This window comes from Gordionus sp. m RMFG-2023, chromosome 3, assembly GCF_954871325.1.
Source record: "Gordionus sp. m RMFG-2023 chromosome 3, tfGorSpeb1-WG-v2, whole genome shotgun sequence".
In the NCBI taxonomy this organism is placed as follows: Eukaryota; Metazoa; Nematomorpha; class Gordioida; order Chordodea; family Parachordodidae; genus Gordionus; species Gordionus sp. m RMFG-2023.
In genome coordinates, this window is record NC_088777.1 from 33,244,513 (window position 1) to 33,267,917 (window position 23,405).

The 23,405-nt window shown below is 25.2% G+C and overlaps 2 protein-coding genes across 2 annotated transcripts in view; both read left to right on the forward strand.

The window, feature by feature from the left end:
• LOC135927446 (zinc finger MYM-type protein 1-like) overlaps window positions 1-23,405 on the forward strand; it is a 279,857-nt gene that overhangs the window by 224,714 nt on the left and 31,738 nt on the right. The window lies entirely within an intron of this gene.
• On the forward strand, window positions 5,800-9,073 carry LOC135925837 (ATP synthase subunit d, mitochondrial-like). Its single transcript, XM_065461357.1, has 5 exons — window positions 5,800-5,921; window positions 5,963-6,056; window positions 6,096-6,167; window positions 6,211-6,273; window positions 8,708-9,073. Exons 1-5 carry the CDS (start codon window positions 5,800-5,802, stop codon window positions 8,888-8,890), a joined length of 534 nt encoding a protein of 177 aa, XP_065317429.1. The 3' UTR covers window positions 8,891-9,073.

The window sequence follows — 23,405 nt, forward strand, 5'->3', positions numbered from 1 at the left end:
ACTATATTTCCAATCCCCCTTCCATCTGTTTTTTTAATTTCGATTATTATACTTCTTTTCTTATAAAAGCTCCTTTTTTTTTTTTTAAATTTTGAACTTTACCTAAAAAATAAAATATGTACAAAAAATAATAAAATATTAAAAAAACAGGATGTATGTAAAATGTAACTTTGCCTTTTTTATTTATGGCATGGCAAAAAATAACATTATACTGTGCCTGGAATATAAAATATTATATAATAAAATATATATTTATTAAATAATGTGAACAGGGTATCCAGTTCAAAATTTTCAAATTGCGGATAAATAGTGCATTGTTAAAAATATTCCTGAGCCCTCCTAGACCCGCCCACTTTGAATAATAATTTAGATTACAATCAAGATATAATTAAATTCCCTTTTATTTGACGCCCATATCTAGTGTTGTTAAAAAGTCGAGTTCACCCGACTCCGACTCAGAAGTCGTTAGTCGTGAACTCAAGCCGACTAGTAAAATAGGTTCCCGTTCTAAATCGCTAAAAATTGGGAACATGGCTTATATCTCCTAGAAAATTTTTAAAGTAAATTTGATATTAATATTAATAGATACTAGGGGACTAAACACTTGTATTTAAATTGAAAATTTTAAAAAAATCCCTAAAATGGAAGAAATATCATCCAAATTCCCAATTTGATTCCCAAAACTGGGATTTTGGATGATATTTCTTCCATTTTAGCGATTTTTTTTAAATTTTCAATTTAAATACAAGTGTTAGTCCCCTAGTATCTATTAATATTAATATCAAATTTACTTTAAAAATTTTAAGCCATGTTCCCAATTTTTAGCGATTTTTGTTTTAGCGATTTAGAACCTATCCCGTAAAATAGGCCCCCCTCTGATTATACTATTCATACAAAAAATCTATTTATATTGTTATCATCTAAATCAGTCATATATATGAATTTTTATTTATTAAAATTTCAATGTAAACAATAACTTTATAATGAAATAGGTTATATAAATAATGATTTAAAATATCACATTATTTAACAATGTACGATTAAGCTTTAGAATTAAAATATCATCAAGTATATCTTTGTCTAATCTTGTCCTTAGAGAGGTTACAGTTAGTGCTAATGCACTAAATGCTCTCTCAACTGAGACCTGGGTGCAAGGAGCAGCAAGAATTATTTGAGATAATTTAAATAATTTGCATCTTATTTTTTTTACTTTGCATTATATATAAAAAAAAAATTTTATAATTTTTAATTTTAAGTTTAACTTTCTTGTTTTTTCCTTTTATTTTTATTTTCACTTGTTTATTATATTTTGAAATAAAAAATCAGGAATTAATAATGTTATATAAAATAAAAAAATTGAATAAAATGAATAAAATAATTGTTTTATAATAAAACCCCCATTTATAAATTTGGGTGGGATACATTTATTTAATGTTTTTTTTATTTATATAAAACTCTTGTTTATTTATAAGAAAATTCTCTAAAAAATTTATCAAATGAAAATTTAAAATTCTTATATTTTTTTTATAAACAAGGATATAAATAATAAAGTAAAGAAAAGAGGGAGGGAGGAAGAGGGTTTATATTTAATTTTGACTTGGGAATGAAATTATTTAAACAAAAAATAAATATTTTATCTCAAAAACTAATTATATATCATATTGTAAGTAAAAATATTCTCTAAAGGGCTATCAAAAAATAATAAAAATTGGCACCAAATTGAGTCTTTAACATTCGGTTTACCTATAATGCTTTACCTGTATTTTTAAGCAAAAAAGGGAGTTTGTTTTCAATGATATAATAAAATATATATTTATTAAATAATGTGATCAGGATTTCTATTAGTGTTAAACGGTTATTTTTGAGCCGATTTTTAAAAACGGCTAGATCAATATTTTAACCAGAAAACAATTGTCTAAGCATCGAGTTTTCGATAATGTCTAAACCTTTGTGCCATCTTTCCGGATCTGGACCTTGGGTCTGAACGCCGGGTCTGTGCTCGGGGTTCGTGCTCAGAGCTGGTTTTGTCGATATTTTAGACCCAAACCCCGGGTCTGAACTCTACACAACCAAGCAATTAACAACACTACTTATGCAGGCAAAAATAATTTTATATGTAAATAGGAAAATATCAAGTGCAGAAAAGGCTAATTTTATGTAATATTAAAGAACTTTTCATTCACTTTAGAGAGATTCATAACGATATACAGTTAGATCTGTGTAGATTTGCTTTCTTACGACCAAAACTGTGTTTTAGCAGGTGGTCCAGGTACACATACCATGTGTATCTGCACATTACATTAAAATTTTAAGCTTATTTTAATAGGTGGAAAATTAAAACAGCTAACAAACAATATTGGTCATTATAATTATCCTGTGTAAAAACAGAGCAAATAAATAAATAAATTAATAATAACAAATATGAAATATTCGTCCTCTAGTCGACTCACGTTCATATAAGTATAACTATTTGTCCTCTAGTCGACTCAAGTATATAGACTTGAGTTCACGACTTGAGTCGACTTGAGTTCACAACTTGAGTCGACTTGAGTTCACGACTCGAGTTCATAACTCAAGTCAGTTTGGGTCGATTTTTTCGACCCAAAACTTAGACTCAGTTTTCGACTGAGTCGAACAACACTACCCATATCAATATTTTCCATTGTTAAAAATATTTCTGACCTCATAAGACTTAGTAGACCCGCCCACTTAGAATATTAATATAATAATAAGTATTAAAGCAACATTTAATTAAAACACCTTTTATTTGACGCCCATACATAATATCAATATCATCATGTTGTTGTTAAAAATATTCATAATAATAATGATTAATAGTAGACTACAGTATATAATTAACACACCTAGCCATATTAGCCTATCGAGCGAGACCTAGAGGGAACGCTTGTTCTTTTAATGAATAAATCTTATGTATACCTTCCTATTAAGTTCAAAAAAAGTTAAAAATAAATGGATTCTTGTGCCAGGTCTGGACCCCTTGTCTGAACCCCGGGTCTGAATCCCGGGTCTGAACCCCGGGTCTGAAGCCCGGGTCTGTGCTCGGGGTTCGTGCTCAGAGCTGGTTTAGTCGATATTTTCGACCCAAACCCCGGGTCTGGGCTCTACACAACCAACCAATTAACAACACTAGGCTCGAGTTCCCTGAAAAATTTGAATAGCCCCCTGAAGCAAAAAATTTTTTTTTTAATAGCTCCTAATTATAAATTTTTTTGATTGCCCACTGAATGATTTCTTTTATAATTCCATTAAGTAATAGATAGATATAATTTTATTATTTAGAAATTAATAAGACTATTTAAATTTTTATTAAATGAATATTATTTTAATTATTAGATTAGATTAATACATATAAATTATATTTTCACTATGTCAGCCTGCACTCACTAAATATTAATTTAGCTTTAACAGTTGTAGTTTAATTGACATTTATTATATAAATTATTTCAAGTTCCAAATAAGTATAAGAGATTTCTTTATAAAAAGTAAGTAGACATATAGTTTATAATCCTCTACTATATACAATTGTTTATAAAATTTTAGATATAATGCTAGTTTTATAGACGTATTTGACAGTTATATAATATATTACAGTTAATATTATAATAAATTTTTCTAATAAATGGTTTTGATAATAAATATAATAACAAATTGTATTCGAATTTAAATATTAAACATTTTATTATTCATTCTGCAATAGATATAATAAATTTGATATCTTTCCTTCTCTTTTTTTACGTGTTTTTAGGAAAGCTATTTTTTTCTTTTTCAAAAAACAGTCTTGAGTTAAATTTTTAATACAAGTATATTTTTATTATTACAAACTACTATTATTTTAAGATATAATATACCAAGGTGGTGCGACAATATATAAAATCTTAATTGTTTTATCATATCATTCTGGCCCTTTTTTATAGTTAGAAAATGTTTCATTTCTAATATGACATTGCCGTGTAAATAACTCCAGGCTTCAATATATTTGCATAATTATTTCTTCCAAAGATTTTTAGTGTTTTTATTTTATCAATTTATCCAACATAATAAATTCTGATATTAATTTACATCGTGAGTGTCATGGCTATTACTGCAAATTAATCAGCATCTATTATTTGTATGTAATTTAAGAATTACTATAACGGCTGAGAGCATATAATTGCATATTTTAGATAGATAAACAATAATGGTCAACTGTGTAGTCGTTTATATATCATTTAAAATAGAAGATAATCTTTTAGAAATTAATATCTCACAATAATTTTCTCGATTACTTATCTAGCTTCCATCATGTCATCTAAGAGGAAGCTCTAACCACTATATAGTTTTATGATTTGGATTAGTCGTTTATACTCTCTCCTTCAAAAATTGTTGAATGGGCAGGGTCTACATGAGCGGGAGGGGTAGGAACAGTTTGCCTCCTATTTTTTTGAGGGGGTAGGGGGTAAGCTGCTCTAACGGGGGTGGGATAAATTATTTGGGGGGTTATCTATTAAATTTTGAGATGAAATAGGATAAAATTTATCGCTGTAAAAATTAATACTTTTATTATAATACAATTCATCGACCAAATCTATATATTGCAAACAATCATACACATTGTTTTCCAAATACATTTAAAAGGTTTCAATATTTTAGCAAGCTCATAATGCCATAATAATTAATTCATTGTAAATAATGGAGGTTTTAATTGAATTTATTATCTTAAAAATAAATTCTTATTCACAAAATATCGATAGTTGGTAGTAGAAATAAATTAATTTAAGTTATCCTTTAATTCTTTGAAAAGAGTATCAATAAATAAATAGGTTAAAATAATGATAAAGAGACAGGCGACGATTTTTTTAGGGGGGTAGGCAAAGGTTTTTGAAGTGGGTTTGCATCCAGTGAAAATCCTGTCATGTAGACGCTGTGATTGGGTATAGGCCTATAAATTTTTCCTTATTAGTCCATTCTATAAAACATTATCTAAAATGGTAACAGAGAGTTATATTAGTTTGTTAACCTTTTGTCAATGTAAGTTGCTAAGAATTATATTATTGCATTATGTGTTTTTTTATATGCCAGTTTATATTGTATGCATAATATAATAAATGACAAAATATGAAAATCAGAATAATTGTTCAGAGTTAACAAATTTAAAAAAAGTATAATATTAAAAGAAATAAAAGAAAACTAAAATAAACTATTTAAATTAATTCTTTTTTAAATCAAATTTATTATATATTTCTTTATATCTAAAAACATAGTATATATATAAAAAAAGTTAATTTGAACATATTAAACAATCAACGTTAATATATTTTAAAAATAAACAATATTCAAATAAAACTAAAAGTAATTCTTTAAATTTATTTAAATATATGATCAATCAACAAATATATTAATATAAAACCCGGCCGAAGGCCCGCAAATAGGGGAGTATGGGGGCGAAGCCCCCCATGAATTTTTTTTAGTTGAGCCCCCTGAGATTGTAAAGGCTAACGATGTCCCTGGCTTATATGTCTTATAATTTTATGGTCAATAACGAGTGAGCAATATATATTATTATATAAGTATATGAATTACCCCTCCTTCCCCATCGTTCATGTAAATATTTGTAACAGCCTCGTTAAATCCCCAGGAATAAATATTCTCCACTTAAAATAGCTTTAAAATTAAAGTATTTTTTTATATTTAAAAAACTAACCTTCATTAGAAAATAGAAATGCAAAATCCTTTTTTCGGGATTTACCATTCTATCTAACTTAAAAAAATTTCGATATTTTGACTTATTTGAAAAATATCATGGCTTTGCATCGTGTTACAAAATTTTCTCAAGATTGGAGAGTCTTAGCTAAAATATTATCTAAGGAAAAAATACCAGCATTTCAAGTTTTTAAGTCTAAATCAGAATCAAATCTAACAAAGTTTTAATTTTTATTTAAATATATATTTAATTTGCAATTAGAGTTTTATCCTTACCATCAGAACTACCAAAGATTGATTGGGAAAATTATTATAAAGTTTTAGACAAAGATTTTGTTAGTCAAATGGAAAAAATGGTACTTTTATTTAAATGTATTATAGTGCATTTTATAAAGTATAAAAGTGTAAAAATACCCTATCCTAAAGATATATTGTTAAAGGAAATTGATGCTTTAGAAAAAGAAAGAGTAATTATTTTATTGTATATATTATTATTTAATATTCTTATAGATGGAACAAAGTAGAGAGTTTTGTATAGAATCTGAAAAAACAATTAAGTTATCTGAGAAACAAGTTATTTTAATTTTATAATTAATTATATTTAAAAAAATTTAAATATTAATTATAAAAAGTTAATTTTAATCATCTAATAACTAAAGAAAGTTCTATATTTAATTATCCTACAGTTTTTCAGATATTTTTATAAGGTCTTTAAGAATAAAAAATACTTTCAGGAAAGTTACTCTTGATAAATTTAAATGATAGCTAATATACTATTTTTAAAATTAATCATGTTTACCATAATTTTCTAAAAATCTAACCTCTTTATTATTATTTTTTTTGGGTTATTTATGATTGTTGAGTCATTCCATATCAAAAGAGAAAAAAACGAGATTTTTGGCTGATCCCTTTCAATTTTGATAAAGATTTATAGGCCCATTATATATGTTCTAATTATAACAAAAATGAAATTTTGCTCATTAACAATTATATTACATGTCTCTTAATGATGTTAAATAATTAGTTTTAAATTAAAAACCTAATAAGTTTGAATTAGAATTCATGTCCTGAGCCCACATTGGTCACTTTATGTCCATTGAAATCAATATTTTGAAAATATTATGAGCCAATATTTAAATTTCTATTATTCTTTTACTATTTTTTTCTAATCATTTTTTCAATAATTAGTACAGTTCAGTAATTTTTTAAAAATCGCAAATAATAACAACATAGAGATGGCATTAAACCTTTCAATGCAATAAAAGGCTTTTTTTTTATCAGTTAAAATAATTTTAAGGCATTAAAATTTATTTACAAGTAATATTATGAATATTGGGAAAAAAAGAAATTTGTCAATGCGCTTGCCCCTATGAAATCATTGTATATGGTTCAATGTATGTAAATTCACTTTTATTATTTTAATAAAAAAAAAGGTTTTTTATTTAATATGATGTTAGCTATGTATTTTTTGCAATGAAATTAATCATTTTTTATGTTTTCAGTTAATAAATGGCATGTATTTAATTGATAAATGCTATGTTTTTAATTGATAAATTCTGTTTTTAATTGATAAATTCTATTTTAATTTATAAATGCTATTTAGTAAATTGAAAATTGTTATGTTTCAAAATTTAAAAAAATTTAGTTTTATTAAAAGTTTTATAATAAGGCCTATAATCTATGTAAATCTATTAATTTTTATCATATTTTATATTCTTCATCATAAATATGAAATGCTTAAAAAATTATCAATTTTTATCAACTTTTAAAGACATTAAAAATTTATCCAAAACATATTTATATATTTGGCATATTTTTTTTACACTATATATACCAAATTAAAAAATATATATTTAAAAATGAGATTTTTGATAAAAATCGAATTAAAGGTGGTATTGTTGCATCTCTGCTCTTTTTCAATAGATTTATTATATTATTATTTTGTAGGGATAATATTGGAGAAGGTGGTATCAATCTGATTTAATTCATAGTGGTAACCAAGGCTGGTTGGGTAGAAAGCAAATGGCTATAACCTTTTCAACATTTAGGTACAATTACTCCGAATTTTTTCAAAAGCTACCAGTATTAAAACAATATGAAAGACTTTGTTTTTATATGTTAAATTTGATGTTTGCCATCATATTTCAAAGAGCTTGCTTAACCAGGGTTGTTGATAAATAGTAAAAAGCACCATTTCTAATATCTTCGAAATAACTCAAACAATGTAAAATGTAGAAAATCGCGGTTTTTTATAGTCAAATGATGAGGCTATCTAATAATATAATTCGTTTAATTTTATTTTTAAAAATCGCCAAAGAGCAAAATACTTGTTATATAACTCCGGTCTCCCTTATTATTATAATTATTACCACATATAAAAACTATACTAAACTTTAAAAAAATTTCTCATTGAGATCCCAAGAAACTAAGATAGTTGCCTTGGTATATAATAATGTGGGTTGATTGTAAAATTCTAAAAGAGGATCCACGATCCCCATCGATTTGAGAAGTATTTTTATTCTAAGATCTTTAAAAAGAAGATTGCCTTGGGTCCTCTAATTTTTGCCTTTCTACTGTTATAATTGGGTAAATGTGTGGTTTAGAGGAGAAATGGGAGATAGGTGAAATCCCAAATAAGATGTTTTCCTCTAAACAGAGGAATCTTTTCTCATCAGATAGGAATAAGTGAACTGATATTTGCTAATAAATTTCATTTTGCATATTAATTTATTTTTGAAATGATTAGAAATGTATTTTCACTACCAATTTTTTTTGCTAATATGCAACTTTTACATATGATAATTGCACCACCAAAGAAAATAGTCTAGTTATGCTACTAGAGATACCCCAACCTAAAGATTAAAATATAGGGTGAATGTTTGACCTTCTAGGTAGTTATTTCACTGCAAACATTTTTATTATATTATAAAAAATCTTTTTAACTTCATTTTTTACTATTTTCTTGTGTTTTTAATTAATAATTTATTTCTCACTCCCATCATTTAAGCTTTACAAATGGAAAGATATCATCCCATTGGAAAATTTATACGTTGAAGAAATACACGACGCTTTTCCAGATAATACTATCAACTTGTGGGAAAGGCCTACTTTTATCCCTCATGATTATCCATTTGAACCTCATCCTGAAAATGTGCCAGGCCTGCACCCAGGAGGAGGGGAAGGGCATTAGTTATATATCATATCTAAAATTCATTTCCTTTTAAATTATATTTATATCGCATAATGAGTGATTTTTGTTTAAAAAAACATGTATTGGCATTTATTAATGCATTTATTGGAAATTGTGAATTTACTTAGTTTTATGCAAGAAATAGTAAAATTAATTTCAATAAATTTTACTCTTTTTTCTTATGCTACATCCTTTTCAAATATGATTTTACTATTACTATATAAAAGTATAATTTAAATTAAATACATCATTTAAATAATTTATGCATTTTAAAAATTAATTTTCCACAATCAAATATTATTTTATTTTTAACAAAAAAATTATATAAATTGGAAAATGTATTTTAAAAAAATATCTACTTGTATTTATAAATATGGAATCATTTTTATTGTAGATCTTAATAATAATTTTTAATATTGCTTGATTGGTGTTTTGTTGAAAATAGGCAAATTCATAAATTAAGGACAACTCCCTTCCCCAAGCATATCAGTGTTACTTGTCAAATTAATGGTAGAATTTGATTGTTTTAATTTAAAAGGGTATCTCGAATTTTTTTTCGATTACTAGAGGGGTAATAAACCGACATTCTATACTTAATGGTAATCAGAATCTTGCATTCCTAAACCACATAGGGGCTGAAAATTGATATTGATCAGGCTGATTTTAAAAAAAATCAATTAGTTAAAAAAAATGCACGAAAATTATATAAGCATTTAATATTCATTTACTACTTACATTTTCAATTTCTCTTTGAAGCAATTTGCAAAATATGGCTAAAATTATTCAAAATGACAAAATTTTATATATTGGGCTGGGCGGGCGGGTTAAATTTTTTTTAACGGGCTTTTGCAGACCTCTACTTTATGGAACCAATTTTACACTTAAGATGGTACAGTGAAAGGTCTATAATATATGAAAGTTTATTAATTATGGAAGAAAATGACATGATTGTGGAAAAATTGTTAGAAAAGAAAACGTTATCTAAATAGGCAGAATTAGGGCTCATTCATTATTTTATGGACAGTGCTGGGCTTGGCCTCGGAGGTCTCACCTTTATTAAATTTGGTATATTATTGTTATATTTTATAAAAGTAGATCTTGAATAGACACTTGATATGTTTCTTGAATATTGAGGATGTTACAAATAAGTAGGACAAATCGTTTTATGATATTATTATATGAAATCTATTTTAAAACTACATGAACTAGAATGTTATTTACGAAATTATGCGAGATGATTATCTGATATTTCTAACTCCAGTAATACGTAACCCCAATTAGAGATTAGATAAAAATAACGAAAGAAATATATTGATAGGTAACACAATATATTATAAACACATTTTTGGAAAAAACGAACTTATCGCCATTAGATAGTTCTCAACATCTAATTTTTAAAGATATTAGGCGAGCTCCAAATAAAATAGATGATTGGGTGTGATAGATATTGAGAAAATTAATAACCGATAATGTTAATAAAAAGCCTTTTGCATAAAATCTTAAATTTCACGTTATTTTGTATGTAGATGGCAGGAATGTCACCCAGACCACCAGAGGAATATTTTTTACAATATATAAGAACATTAATCGTCTCATAAATAATAATTTTCAAGAGCTCTAATTTTAATGCGCCGGAAAACTTAGGTCGACTGTAGAGTGTTTTTGTAACTGGAATTTTAAAATAAACTCATTGGAGCCAAAGTGAAATCAAAAGTCATGAAGCAGCCTTTCTAAATAAATATAAATTTCTGACCAATGGATAGAAATTAAAAATGTTCCCAAGTAGTCAAAAATAAAATCAGATAGTTCAATATGCAAAATCTCTTCTAAATTGGGTCTGATTTCTCTTATATTCCAATCCTTAAAAATGTAATTAACTGCTATTATATCAAGCTTTATTTTTCTATATCAGCTCATAATGTCAATGTTGAAAGAATCATTTCTTTAATCAATAGCCAAATGAGAGGAATAGATTATCCGTCCTATTGCAAATGGCTATTTAGAAGATTATTAGCAAAAATAATTGCCATGGGTCAAAATCCATGGTCTTAACTTATTAGGTATACATAACAATTAGGATTCAGTGTTAAGGGAGAAGTCAACATAGCATGCCATTCGTATTATATTCAGAATCTTCTTCCTAACATAGATATTATCAAAGTATACTTTTAAAATGCTTTTAATAACAAATTTCAAGAACATTTCATTAATTGTTTTACTCCTAAATTTCTAGAAACATACTGTGACATTAAAACTCTCCTTTATTCAGCCCACATGTCATAGACTAGTATGAAAGGATCCAGAAGGGAGGCGCATGTCCTCTCTTATTTTACCTTGGTATTCGTGATCTTCAAAAATAAAGTAATTGAAGTTTAAATTTCTTTGAAGCCAATTTTTAAAGACTCATTCTTAATAAATCCAAGCTGCTTCCAATTCCAACGATAACAATTAGTGCAAAATAACAGACCTATTCAGGGTTTCGAACCGTTTAGTATAACGGTTCGGTTCGTTCCGGTTTTTAGTTTAAAATTTTATAAAGGTTTTGTTCCATTTCGGTTTTTTAAAAAAATAATCATATCGGTTCGGTTTATAATTTATAACGGTTCTTTTCGGTTTGTTCCGGTTTTTATAAATTTAATTTTAAAAAAAATTAATCATTAACCATGTATATATTAATTTTAGAGAAAAATCTTTTTATAATTTCTTTTTTAATTTAACCATGAATGATAATCTAATAGATATTTTTATTAAACTTAGTAAATATAAATTAGACAAATCAATTCTTTTTATTTCATAAATAAGATAAACACAAACATGCGCAAATACAATGAGGAATAAAATAACACATAAATATAATGAAATTTATATTATTTATTTTTTAAAAGAGAATTGGAACGGATAACTAAAATATTTTCTAATATTTCAGGATTTAATTTAGTTCTTTGCGCAGAGAGTATAAACTTAAGGCTAGAAAATGCTCTTTCTACGGATACCTGCGTAGCTGGAACTGCTAGCACAACCATAGCTAACTTATAAAGTTCTGGCATACTATTCTATACATTTTCCCAATAATTCAAAAGATTTGCATCTTTTTCTAATCTCTCTATATTATCAAATGACCGAATTATATACTCTATTTCTACACATTTATTATAATTTTCTATGCCCTGAGAACTATTCTTATTAAGGCTTTCATGCGACATTAATAAATCTTCAAAATCATCATCTAAGTTATCTTTCGAATGTGAACACGTAGGAATAGTATCTAGATTTTCAATTCTGATTATTTAAATTTTGGATTAAGTTCCAAGTTTTATAAAGATGTTTTTTGGCGATATCTTTTTCTTCAAATGATCAAAATACATTATATCTTGGGTCGAGATATATAGCTGAGCAAAAAACTTCATTTTTCAAATTAATCTCTCGTGCTTTGATTGTACAAACTAAAAGTTTGGCAAATGAAGTGTCTATTTTGCTAGTTTGCATGATACATTTGATCCATGCTGCATAAAAATCGCCCATGGTCATTTGTTCACTTTGTATATATTTTGTCAAAATATAAGATGGATATAAAGCTTTTAATATATCACTAATTATTTTCCATTCATACTCTGACAAACATTTTTCACGATCATTACTTTGGGCCGATATTTCTTGGCAAAAGTTTTTTAACTCTAATAATCTTTCCAACATTAAATAGATTGAATTCCATCTTGTGCAACAATCTATTAGTGGCTTTTTTAAATTTAATTTGGACAAAATAGACATTGTAGTCTGATTTCTTATTTTTTTGCAAATGTTTCTTGCTTTATTAATAATAACAATTTCATTTGAATTTTTTATGCAATCATTAATTGCTAATTGAAATGTGTGTGAGGCACATCTAATGCCCATTAACATGGATCTCGTATGAGGTACAAGATTAATACTTTCAATATTAAAAAAAGGTTCTTCATTTTCATTAACAATTATATCATCATTGTTATTTAAATTATCATTATCTAAATAATCATTAAGGATATCATCTTCATCATCTTCTTCATCATGATGTATTAACAGCTTGATTAATTTAATCATGTTAGCTGCATTGTCTGTGGTTATCGTATAAATTTGATCAATTCTTATTTCATGTTCGTTTAGAACATCTAGAATAATTTTTTTTAGATATTCTGATGTATGTCTTTCTTTTATCTCTTTCATGCATAACGTTCTTAATTTTATTTCTCCATTATCTATAAATTGAATATTGATCCCCAGTATGGACCTATCATATCGAGTTGCAATATCTAATTTTAACGATATAAGTTTTTGGTATATTTCTTTTTTTAAATTTTGCGAAAAATCAAATGCCATTTTTTTAATATTATTGAGTATATTTTCAGAATTGATGGTTAAATTACCACCCAATCCTACAATTATCGGATCTAGAATATTTCTAAATGCTTTGTCATCAATTGATTTTATTGGTCTCCCATGAACTGTGATTAACTCAGTGCAGGAGCGGATTAAAGTGTCTTTATTAATATTAATTTGTATTGTATTAGTTTTGGTAAAAGCATTTTGAATTGCATTATGATTATTTGCATTTTTTGTTATTGTTTTTTTAATAGTCAAATTATCTTCTTTTTTTTAAATAATTTGAATTCCTTATCGTGGAATCTTTCTATATGTCGTTCAAGATCTGCTGCATGGTCCCCGGTTAAAACTTTACCACAGTTTTCTAGTTTACAAGTAGATTGATTTTTTACAATATCTAATTTAAAATATGATCGCACAGGATTTGACTTTTCCCGAACCATTTAATAGATACTAATATGCTATATGATGATGAATAGATCAGAATCTTTTATTATAAAAATAGAATAAATAAATTTCTTAATAGAATCAGTATAATTTTTTATTTATCTTATCTGACAAGATCTCCCCCAAAAACGTGAATTATATGCAGGCCTACCCTTCATATAATTATGCCGATTTTTTCCTCAAAGATACTAACAACAAACCTTGTACACAGATGAAACTAAATAGGTGAATGGAGCTTACTAATACCATTTTAATAAATAATTTGATTTAATAGAGAAAAGAAAGAAGCAAAAAGATAAGATATAAAATAAGAAGAAAAGAAATAGAAAAGCTGTTTAAAATTCCAAAAACAACTGTCTTTTATTAAAAAATTAAAGTTAATTAAATTAAAACTTTAATGGATACTTTATCATTTTATAATTATCCAATTGAATTTCATGTATTTAAATTTTATTTGGTACTATAAGATTTAGAAGGTTAATCAGTAAGTAGTTATTATTTCAAGAAATTATCCACTAAAGTGTAAATGGAAATAAATAAATAAATTAACCATAAAATACAGGAATATTAATTAACAATCATATGTTTTTTTTTAATTTCAGAATTCTAATATTCATTTAAGTCATTATAAATTATTCATTATGAAAATATTAATTAATAAGAAATTAATATAAAACAGTATTTTATTAAAAGTAATCAGTACCTGATTTTCTTTAGATGTTAGTTAGAATTATGATTTTTCCCAAATTATTAGCAAGTATTAATAAGCTAATTAATAACTAATATACATATATATATATATATATAAGAATAAACTTGTTAATTTAAAAAAATAGTCTTGTTTGATTTTAAGATTCTTATCTAATTAACTGGTAATTCGCCTAATCTCTATTAAATTGAGTATTTATTAAAGTGAAAAGAAAAAACAATAAACATGGTGGTATTAATTGACATGTAAAAAAAATTCAATTTGAAAAGAAATAAAGAGTTTAAAAATTTCCCCAAGGAAAATTCAAATTTCAAATTTAGGTTAATAATGTTTAAATTTAATTATTTTTTAAAACCGTTTTGAACCGGTTTAAAATATTTATAACGGTTCGGTTTGCTCTTTTTATAGTTTCTTTATAACGGTTCGGTTACGGTTACGGTTCAGAAAATTATAACGGTTCATTCCGGTTTGGCGGTTCGGTTCGGTTCGAAACCCTGGACCTATTATATTTCATAGAAGTGATAACTCATAAAGTCTAATGTTTTTAATTTAATAACTTCAAGAGTATAACATAACTGAGAATGATATAAATGCGAATATTTACTTATATAACCTTTTTAAAATATATAATCATACAAAATGCAAGTAAGCTAAATTTCTTGATTTGATAGATTTCTTTTATTGATAATTTAACTAAATAAAATTTGCTAGACACCAAATATCTTAACGCCTTCTGTGGGTTGAGTATATAAAAGTTGATTATATTTCTTTTTATTGATAATTTATATAAATAAAATTTATTAGATTTTATAGTTATGAAAAATGAATATTTAGCCTGCTACCAAATATCTTAACGCCTTCTGTGGGTTGAGTATATAAAAGTTTATTATATTTTTATTAATAATTTATCTAAATAAAATTTGTTAGATTTTATAGTTATGAAAAATAAATATTTCACCTGCAGTCCAATATCTTAACGCCTTCTATGGGTTTAGTATATAAAAGTTATTTTCGTAGTATGAATGATTATTTTAGAAAAATAATATGACTAAAAGAATAACTTTAAAAAATTTAACCTTATGAAGATGGTAAAATGTGTTAGAAATAAGTGGATGAATGTTTGAGTTTGGTATAATGATTACCATTGGACCGAATACGTTATAATCATTTTTATTGGACAAATATTTTTTAAAAGAAGACTATTGGCTAAATTTGATTGACAGTTTTAGAAGATTATATTAATAGACATCGTGGGTGTCTGTCATTTTCTGAAGGAGATATACTTATCTATCTTTTTATTTTATTTAAAAACCTGGAAATTTTAATATAATAGATTCACAAAAATAAAATATTTTTAAAATCCCCCTAACCCTAACCCTAACCTTAACCCTAACCCATAACCCTAACCCTAACCCTAACCCTAACCCTAACCCCTTAATCCTAACCCTAACCCTAACCCTAACCCTAACCCTAACCCTAACCCTAACCATAACCCTAACCCTAACCCTAACCCTAACCCTAACCCTAACCATAACCCTAACCCGACCCTAACCCTAACCCTAACCCATAATCCTAACCCTAACCCTAACCCTAACCCTAACCCTAACCCTAACCCTAACCCTAACCATAACCCTAACCCTACCCTAACCCTAACCCTAACCCTAACCCTAACATTAACCCTAACCCTAACCCTTAAAAAAAATTAAAAAATTGATTAAACTAAGAATCCACATCATAACTCCAAAAATAATGATAGAAACTTAAAAATTTTTTCATTTTATGTTTATATAAGTTAGTTTACACCAAATGAGTCACAAAAATAAAATATTTTTAAAATCCCCCTAACCCTAACCCTAACCCTAACCCTAACCCATAACCCTAACCCTAACCCTAACCCTAACCCTAACCCTAACCCTAACCCCTTAATCCTAACCCTAACCCTAACCCTAACCCTAACCCTAACCCTAACCTTAACCTTAACCCTAACCATAACCCTAACCCTAACCCTAACCCTAACCCTAACCATAACCCTAACCCTACCCTAACCCTAACCCATAATCCTAACCCTAACCCTAACCCTAACCCTAACCCTAACCCTAACCCTAACCCTAACCCTACCCTAACCCTAACCCTACCCCTAACCCCTAACCCTAACCCTAACCCTTAAAAAAAATTAAAAAATTGATTAAACTAAGAATCCACATCATAACTCCAAAAATAATGATGGAAACTTAAAAAATTTTTCATTTTATGTTTATATATGTTAGTTTACACCAAATGAGTCACAAAAATAAAATATTTTTAAAATCCCAAAAATTTTAAAAAAAATTAAAAAATTGATTAAACTAAGAATCCACATCATAACTCCAAAAATGGAAACTTAAAAATTTTTTCATTTTATGTTTATATAAGTTAGTTTACACCAAATGAGTCAAAAAAATAAAATATTTTTAAAATCTCAAAAATCTAAAAAAAAATTAAATAATTGACTAAACTGAGAATCCACATCATAACTCCAAAAATAATGATAGAAACTTAAAAATTTTTTCATTTTATGTTTATATAAGTTAGTTTCACCAAATGAGTCAAAAATAAAATATTTTTAAAATCCCAAAAATTTTAAAAAAAATTAAAAAATTGATTAAACTAAGAATCCACATCATAACTCTAAAAATAATGATGGAAACTTAAAAATTTTTTCATTTTATGTTTATATATGTTAGTTTACACCAAATGAGTCACAAAAATAAAATATTTTTAAAATCCCAAAAATTTTAAAAAAAATTAATAAATTGACTAAACTGAGAATCCACATCATAACTCCAAAAATAATGATGGAAACTTAAAAATTTTTTCATTTTATGTTTATATAAGTTAGTTTACACCAAATGAGTCACAAAAATAAAATATTTTTAAAATCCCAAAAATCTAAAAAAAAATTAAAAAATTGACTAAACTGAGAATCCATCATAACTCCATAAATAATGATAGAAACTTAAAAATTTTTTCATTTTATGTTTATATAAGTTAGTTTACACCAAATGAGTCAAAAAAATAAAATATTTTTAAAATCCCAAAAATCTAAAAAAAAATTAAAAAATTGACTAAACTGAGAATCCATCATAACTCCATAAATAATGATAGAAACTTAAAAATTTTTTCATTTTATGTTTATATAAGTTAGTTTACACCAAATGAGTCACAAAAATAAAATATTTTTAAAATCCCAAAAATCTAAAAAAAAATTAAAAAATTGACTAAACTGAGAATCCATCATAACTCCATAAATAATGATAGAAACTTAAAAATTTTTTCATTTTATGTTTTTATAAGTTAGTTTACACCAAATGAGTCAAAAAAATAAAATATTTTTAAAATCCCAAAAATCTAAAAAAAAATTAAAAAATTGACTAAACTGAGAATCCATCATAACTCCATAAATAATGATAGAAACTTAAAAATTTTTTCATTTTATGTTTATATAAGTTAGTTTACACCAAATGAGTCACAAAAATAAAATATTTTTAAAATCCCCCTAACCCTAACCCTAACCCTAACCCTAACCTCTAACCCTAACCCTAACCCTAACCCTACCCTAACCCTAACACTAACCCTAACCCTTAAAAAAAATTAAAAAATTGATTAAACTAAGAATCCACATCATAACTCCAAAAATAATGATGGAAACTTAAAAATTTTTTCATTTTATGTTTATATATGTTAGTTTACACCAAATGAGTCAAAAAAAATTAAATATTATTATAATCCCAAAAATTTTAAAAAAAATTAATAAATTGACTAAACTGAGAATTCACATCATAACTCCAAAAATAATGATGGAAACTTAAAATTTTTTTTATTTTATGTTTAGTTTACACCAAATGAGTCACAAAAATAAAAAATTTTTAAAATCCCCCAACCTCTAACCCTAACCCTACCCTAACCCTAACCCTAACCCCTAACCCTAACCCTAACCCTAACCCCTAACCCTAACCCTAACCCTTAAAAAAAATTAAAAAATTGATTAAACTAAGAATCCACATCATAACTCCAAAAATAATGATGGAAACTTAAAAATTTTTTCATTTTATATTTATATATGTTAGTTTACACCTAATGAGTCAAAAAAAATAAAATATTATTATAATCCCAAAAATTTTAAAAAAAATTAAAAAATTGATTAAACTAAGAATCCACATCATAACTCCAAAAATAATGATGGAAACATAAAAAATTTTTCATTTTATGTTTATATAAGTTAGTTTACACCAAATGAGTCAAAAAATAAAATATTTTTAAAATCCCAAAAATTTTAAAAAAAATTAATAAATTGACTAAACTGAGAATCCACATCATAACTCCAAAAATATAATGATGGAAACTTAAAAATTTTTTCATTTTATGTTTATATAAGTTAGTTTAGACCAAATGAGTCAAAAAATAAAATATTTTTAAAATTCCAAAAATCTAAAAAAAAATTAAAAAATTGACTAAACTGAGAATTCACATCGTAACTCCAAAAATAATGATGGAAACTTAAAAAATTTTCATTTTATGTTTATATAAGTTAGTTTACACCAAATGAGTCAAAAAAATAAAATATTTTAAAAATCCCAAAAATCTAAAAAAAAATTAATAAATTGACTAAACTGAGAATTCACATCATAACTCCAAAAATAATGATGGAAACTTAAAATTTTTTTCATTTTATGTTTATATAAGTTAGGTTACACCAAATGAGTCACAAAAATAAAATATTTTTAAAATCCCAAAAATTTTAAAAAAAATTAAAAAATTGATTAAACTAAGAATCCACATCATAACTCCAAAAATAATGATAGAAACTTAAAAATTTTTTCATTTTATGTTTATATAAGTTAGTTTACACCAAATGAGTCACAAAAATAAAATATTTTTAAAATCCCAAAAATTTTAAAAAAAATTAAAAAATTGATTTAACTAAGAATCCACATCATAACTCTAAAAATAATGATGGAAACTTAAAAATTTTTTCATTTTATGTTTATATATGTTAGTTTACACCAAATGAGTCACAAAAATAAAATATTTTTAAAATCCCAAAAATTTTAAAAAAAATTAAAAAATTGATTAAACTAAGAATCCACATCATAACTCCAAAAATAATGATGGAAACTTAAAAAATTTTCATTATATGTTTATATAAGTTAGTTTACACCAAATGAGTCAAAAAAAATAAAATATTATTATAATCCCAAAAATTTAAAAAAAAATTAAAAAATTGACTAAACTGAGAATCCATCCACATCATAACTCCAAAAATAATGATGGAAACGTAAAATTTTTTCTTTTAATGTTTATATATGTTAGTTTACACCAAATGAGTCAAAAAAATAAAATATTTTTAAAATCCCAAAAATCTAAAAAAAAATAAATAATTGACTAAACTGAGAATCCATCCACATCATAACTCCAAAAATAATGATGGAAACGTAAAATTTTTTCTTTTAATGTTTATATATGTTAGTTTACACCAAATGAGTCAAAAAAATAAAATATTTTTAAAATCCCAAAAATCTAAAAAAAAATAAATAATTGACTAAACTGAGAATCCATCCACATCATAACTCCAAAAATAATGATGGAAACGTAAAATTTTTTCTTTTAATGTTTATATATGTTAGTTTACACCAAATGAGTCAAAAAAATAAAATATTTTTAAAATCCCAAAAATCTAAAAAAAATTAAAAAATTGACTAAACTGAGAATCCACATCATAACTCCAAAAATAATGATGGAAACTTAAAAATTTTTTCATTTTATGTTTATATATGTTAGTTTACACCAAATGAGTCAAAAAAATAAAATATTTTTAAAATCCCAAAAATCTAAAAAAAATTAAAAAATTGACTAAACTGGGAATTCACATTATAACTCCAAAAATAATGATGGGATCTTAAAATTTTTTTCATTTTATGTTTATATAAGTTGGAACCAAATCAATTAATCCAGAGCGAAGAATTATGCTCCTATAATTCATATTATTTTTAATTAAAAACTAAAAATTTTATAATTTACGCCATCTAGCGGAATTTTATTTATGATATATAAAATATATTATGGGTGTTATATATTCTATATAATAGATTGTTATACATATTATAAATTTATGGACTACAATATCTTTTATATTCTAATTTATATATTTAGATAATTTTAATTTTGGATAAATTTGATTTTTATATTAAAAACTTTCTTTTTTAAAGTTTTTAAAATATAATTGATAGTCCATAAATAAATTTACCTGTTAATTCTCAGTTTAGTAACACCCAAAATACTTTTAATAAATTTATAGTAAATTAATAATTAGATCGATCTGTGGGTATTAGGTAGTGTTAACCATCACCCAATATTATATTAATTATAACTATAATATAATCGTATAAATTTTTATAAAAAATATTAAGGCGCGACCCAGGTTTAACAATCTTAGGCCCGGCCCGGATATGTTTAAAAAATTTTTTTAGGGCCGTGCCTGCAGGCCTCTGATATATACTGTGCTCTAATTTGATACCCTTTTTGTTTTAGCAATAAATCTCTCCTAAAAACAAATTAATTATATATTATAGATTGACAGAAGGATAAATTAGATATTTTTTCTCCATATTTCATAAAATTCTATCAAAGGTCGAAGTTAAAATAATAAACAAAATTCAAACTTTCCAACATGTAAAAATTCGTTTTTTATTTTTTTTATATTCGACAAAAAGATCAACATTTAAAATTAATTTGAGATAAATGTACTACCGATCGATTAGCTGCAACTTGTTTTTTTCTCATTATTTATCTGTGGAGTTATTGTACTATTTGAAATGAACTAACCTCTTGAGAGTATTTTCGTAGAAGTTGTTTGATACTTATCAGATGGGTAATCTAAACAAGTCATTTTTATTGAAAATCATTTTTTTTATTATCATCTGCTTAAATTTAAAGTTTAAATATAAAAAAAAAATTTTATTCGAATTTTATTTGTCCAACTTTAAATGTGCATACCTCTCGACACTGTTGATATAATTGGATGAAACTTAAACTAATCGGTATTCAATTACTAATTTCAAAGAAATAATTGTAATACAAATAAATTCTTTTGAGGAATTATAATTGGTAATTGATTCCTTTTAAAAAGTAATTTAGTTATTTTATTTGATAAATATTAAACTAGTTACTTTAACAACATTATTAATCCTACAATAAAATTTTGAATTTCTTCTACTTATTATTATTAAATAAAATATCCGAAAAAAATTGCTTAAAAAACTTATTTGTACTAATAGTAAAATTATTTGATTTTCCCAAGAACGAATATTAGTTATGAATCGATTACTTAATTATCCAATTCAATTTTTTGGAGGCCAATCACAACACTTCGATTAGTATAGATTACCTTCACTTTTGTTAGAACTTGTCCCTAAAATTTTTATAATATTGGTTCCTATTAATCTTAAAAATCCTTAAACACTCAGAACAAAATGCTGAATGCTCATAATTGTTTCTTAATGCAATTGCTCATACAAGTGCTCAGATTAAAATAAATATCAGGTTCAGAAACTAGTCATTTAAGTGCTAAGAAATATATTTTTTTAGAGTAGTGAATAAAAACCTATAAATAGTGTTGTGAACGCGTTCGTGAACGAAGTTCGTTTTTTTGAAAAAAATGATGAGCAGAGTACCTTTTACTTTTGACGAACTTTGAACGTAAACGCTTTCCTTTATGGCCCAAATATGATAAATATTTTACAGTATCTACTATATTGAAGGAACTAATTCAATAATTACCGAATGTAAAATGTGCCCAAAAAGTATTATATCAGTTTCAAAATCTTCAAATTTCAATTTAAAACGACATTTGATTGTAATATTAATTATTTTATTTTATATTAATATAACTAAGTAAAATCATTAAATTTGAAGAAAAAATGCATTTGGGCTATTTGACCCCAACAATAACTGCGGTCAACCATTGATAGACGATGTATTAAATGGGATGAATAAAAGGTATTAAACCTATCACTATCAAATTAATTACATATATTTTATTTTTTATATGAAGATCAATATGTTCTTTATGCAATTATACATCCAGTATTCAAGCTTCAATGACCATTGAAAAAACTTCCACAGAAGAACCTATAAAAAAATTAACTTAGAGCGTAAATTGAAAAAATGCATTTTAAAACCCTAGAAATGATAATGCAAGAATTGTTAATTTCCAAGTATCCTTTTTTTTGACGAAGAAGTAGAGGATGGATTGAATGAGGATAACTTATCTCAATTTTTTGAAGCAAAGGACAAAGCAATTAATAAATTTCCGACTTTAAAAGAGTTGTTTATTAAGTATAATACCGCAATCCCTTTATCTGCTCCTGTAGAGCGCGTTTTTAGTATAGCTAATGTCTTATTATTAACTGCCAAGCGTTCCTGTCTATCAGATAAAAATTTTGAAAAACAATTGGTATAGAAAATTAATATAAAAAATTTTTATAAATAAAAATATCTTTTTATTCGCTTTATATTGTATTTATAATTATATTATCTAATAAAACTATATTATTTTTTAACATGGCTAATTTATAATGTTAAAAAATATAAGACATTTATTTATATTGATATTCTTTATTAACGGAATATAAATTGAAACCGTTTAATTATTCGCAATACCATAATAAAATTATATTAATGTTTAATAATATAAAAATGAACATTGAAAAGTTATTATATAAATAAATAAAATACGCGATTAAAATTATATAAAATTTATTCTAATCATCATGTGAGATGAGGTTGCCAATGAAGCTGATGTAATTAGCCCTAAAAAAAATTTATGATAAAATTTTGAACGAACAACGCATTACTTTTTTTTGGATGAACGCGTTCGATTTTTGTCAATGAACCTTGAACGCACTACCTATAAAATATATTTAGAACATAACAATGGTGTGGCATTAAGGGCTCGGATCATCATAG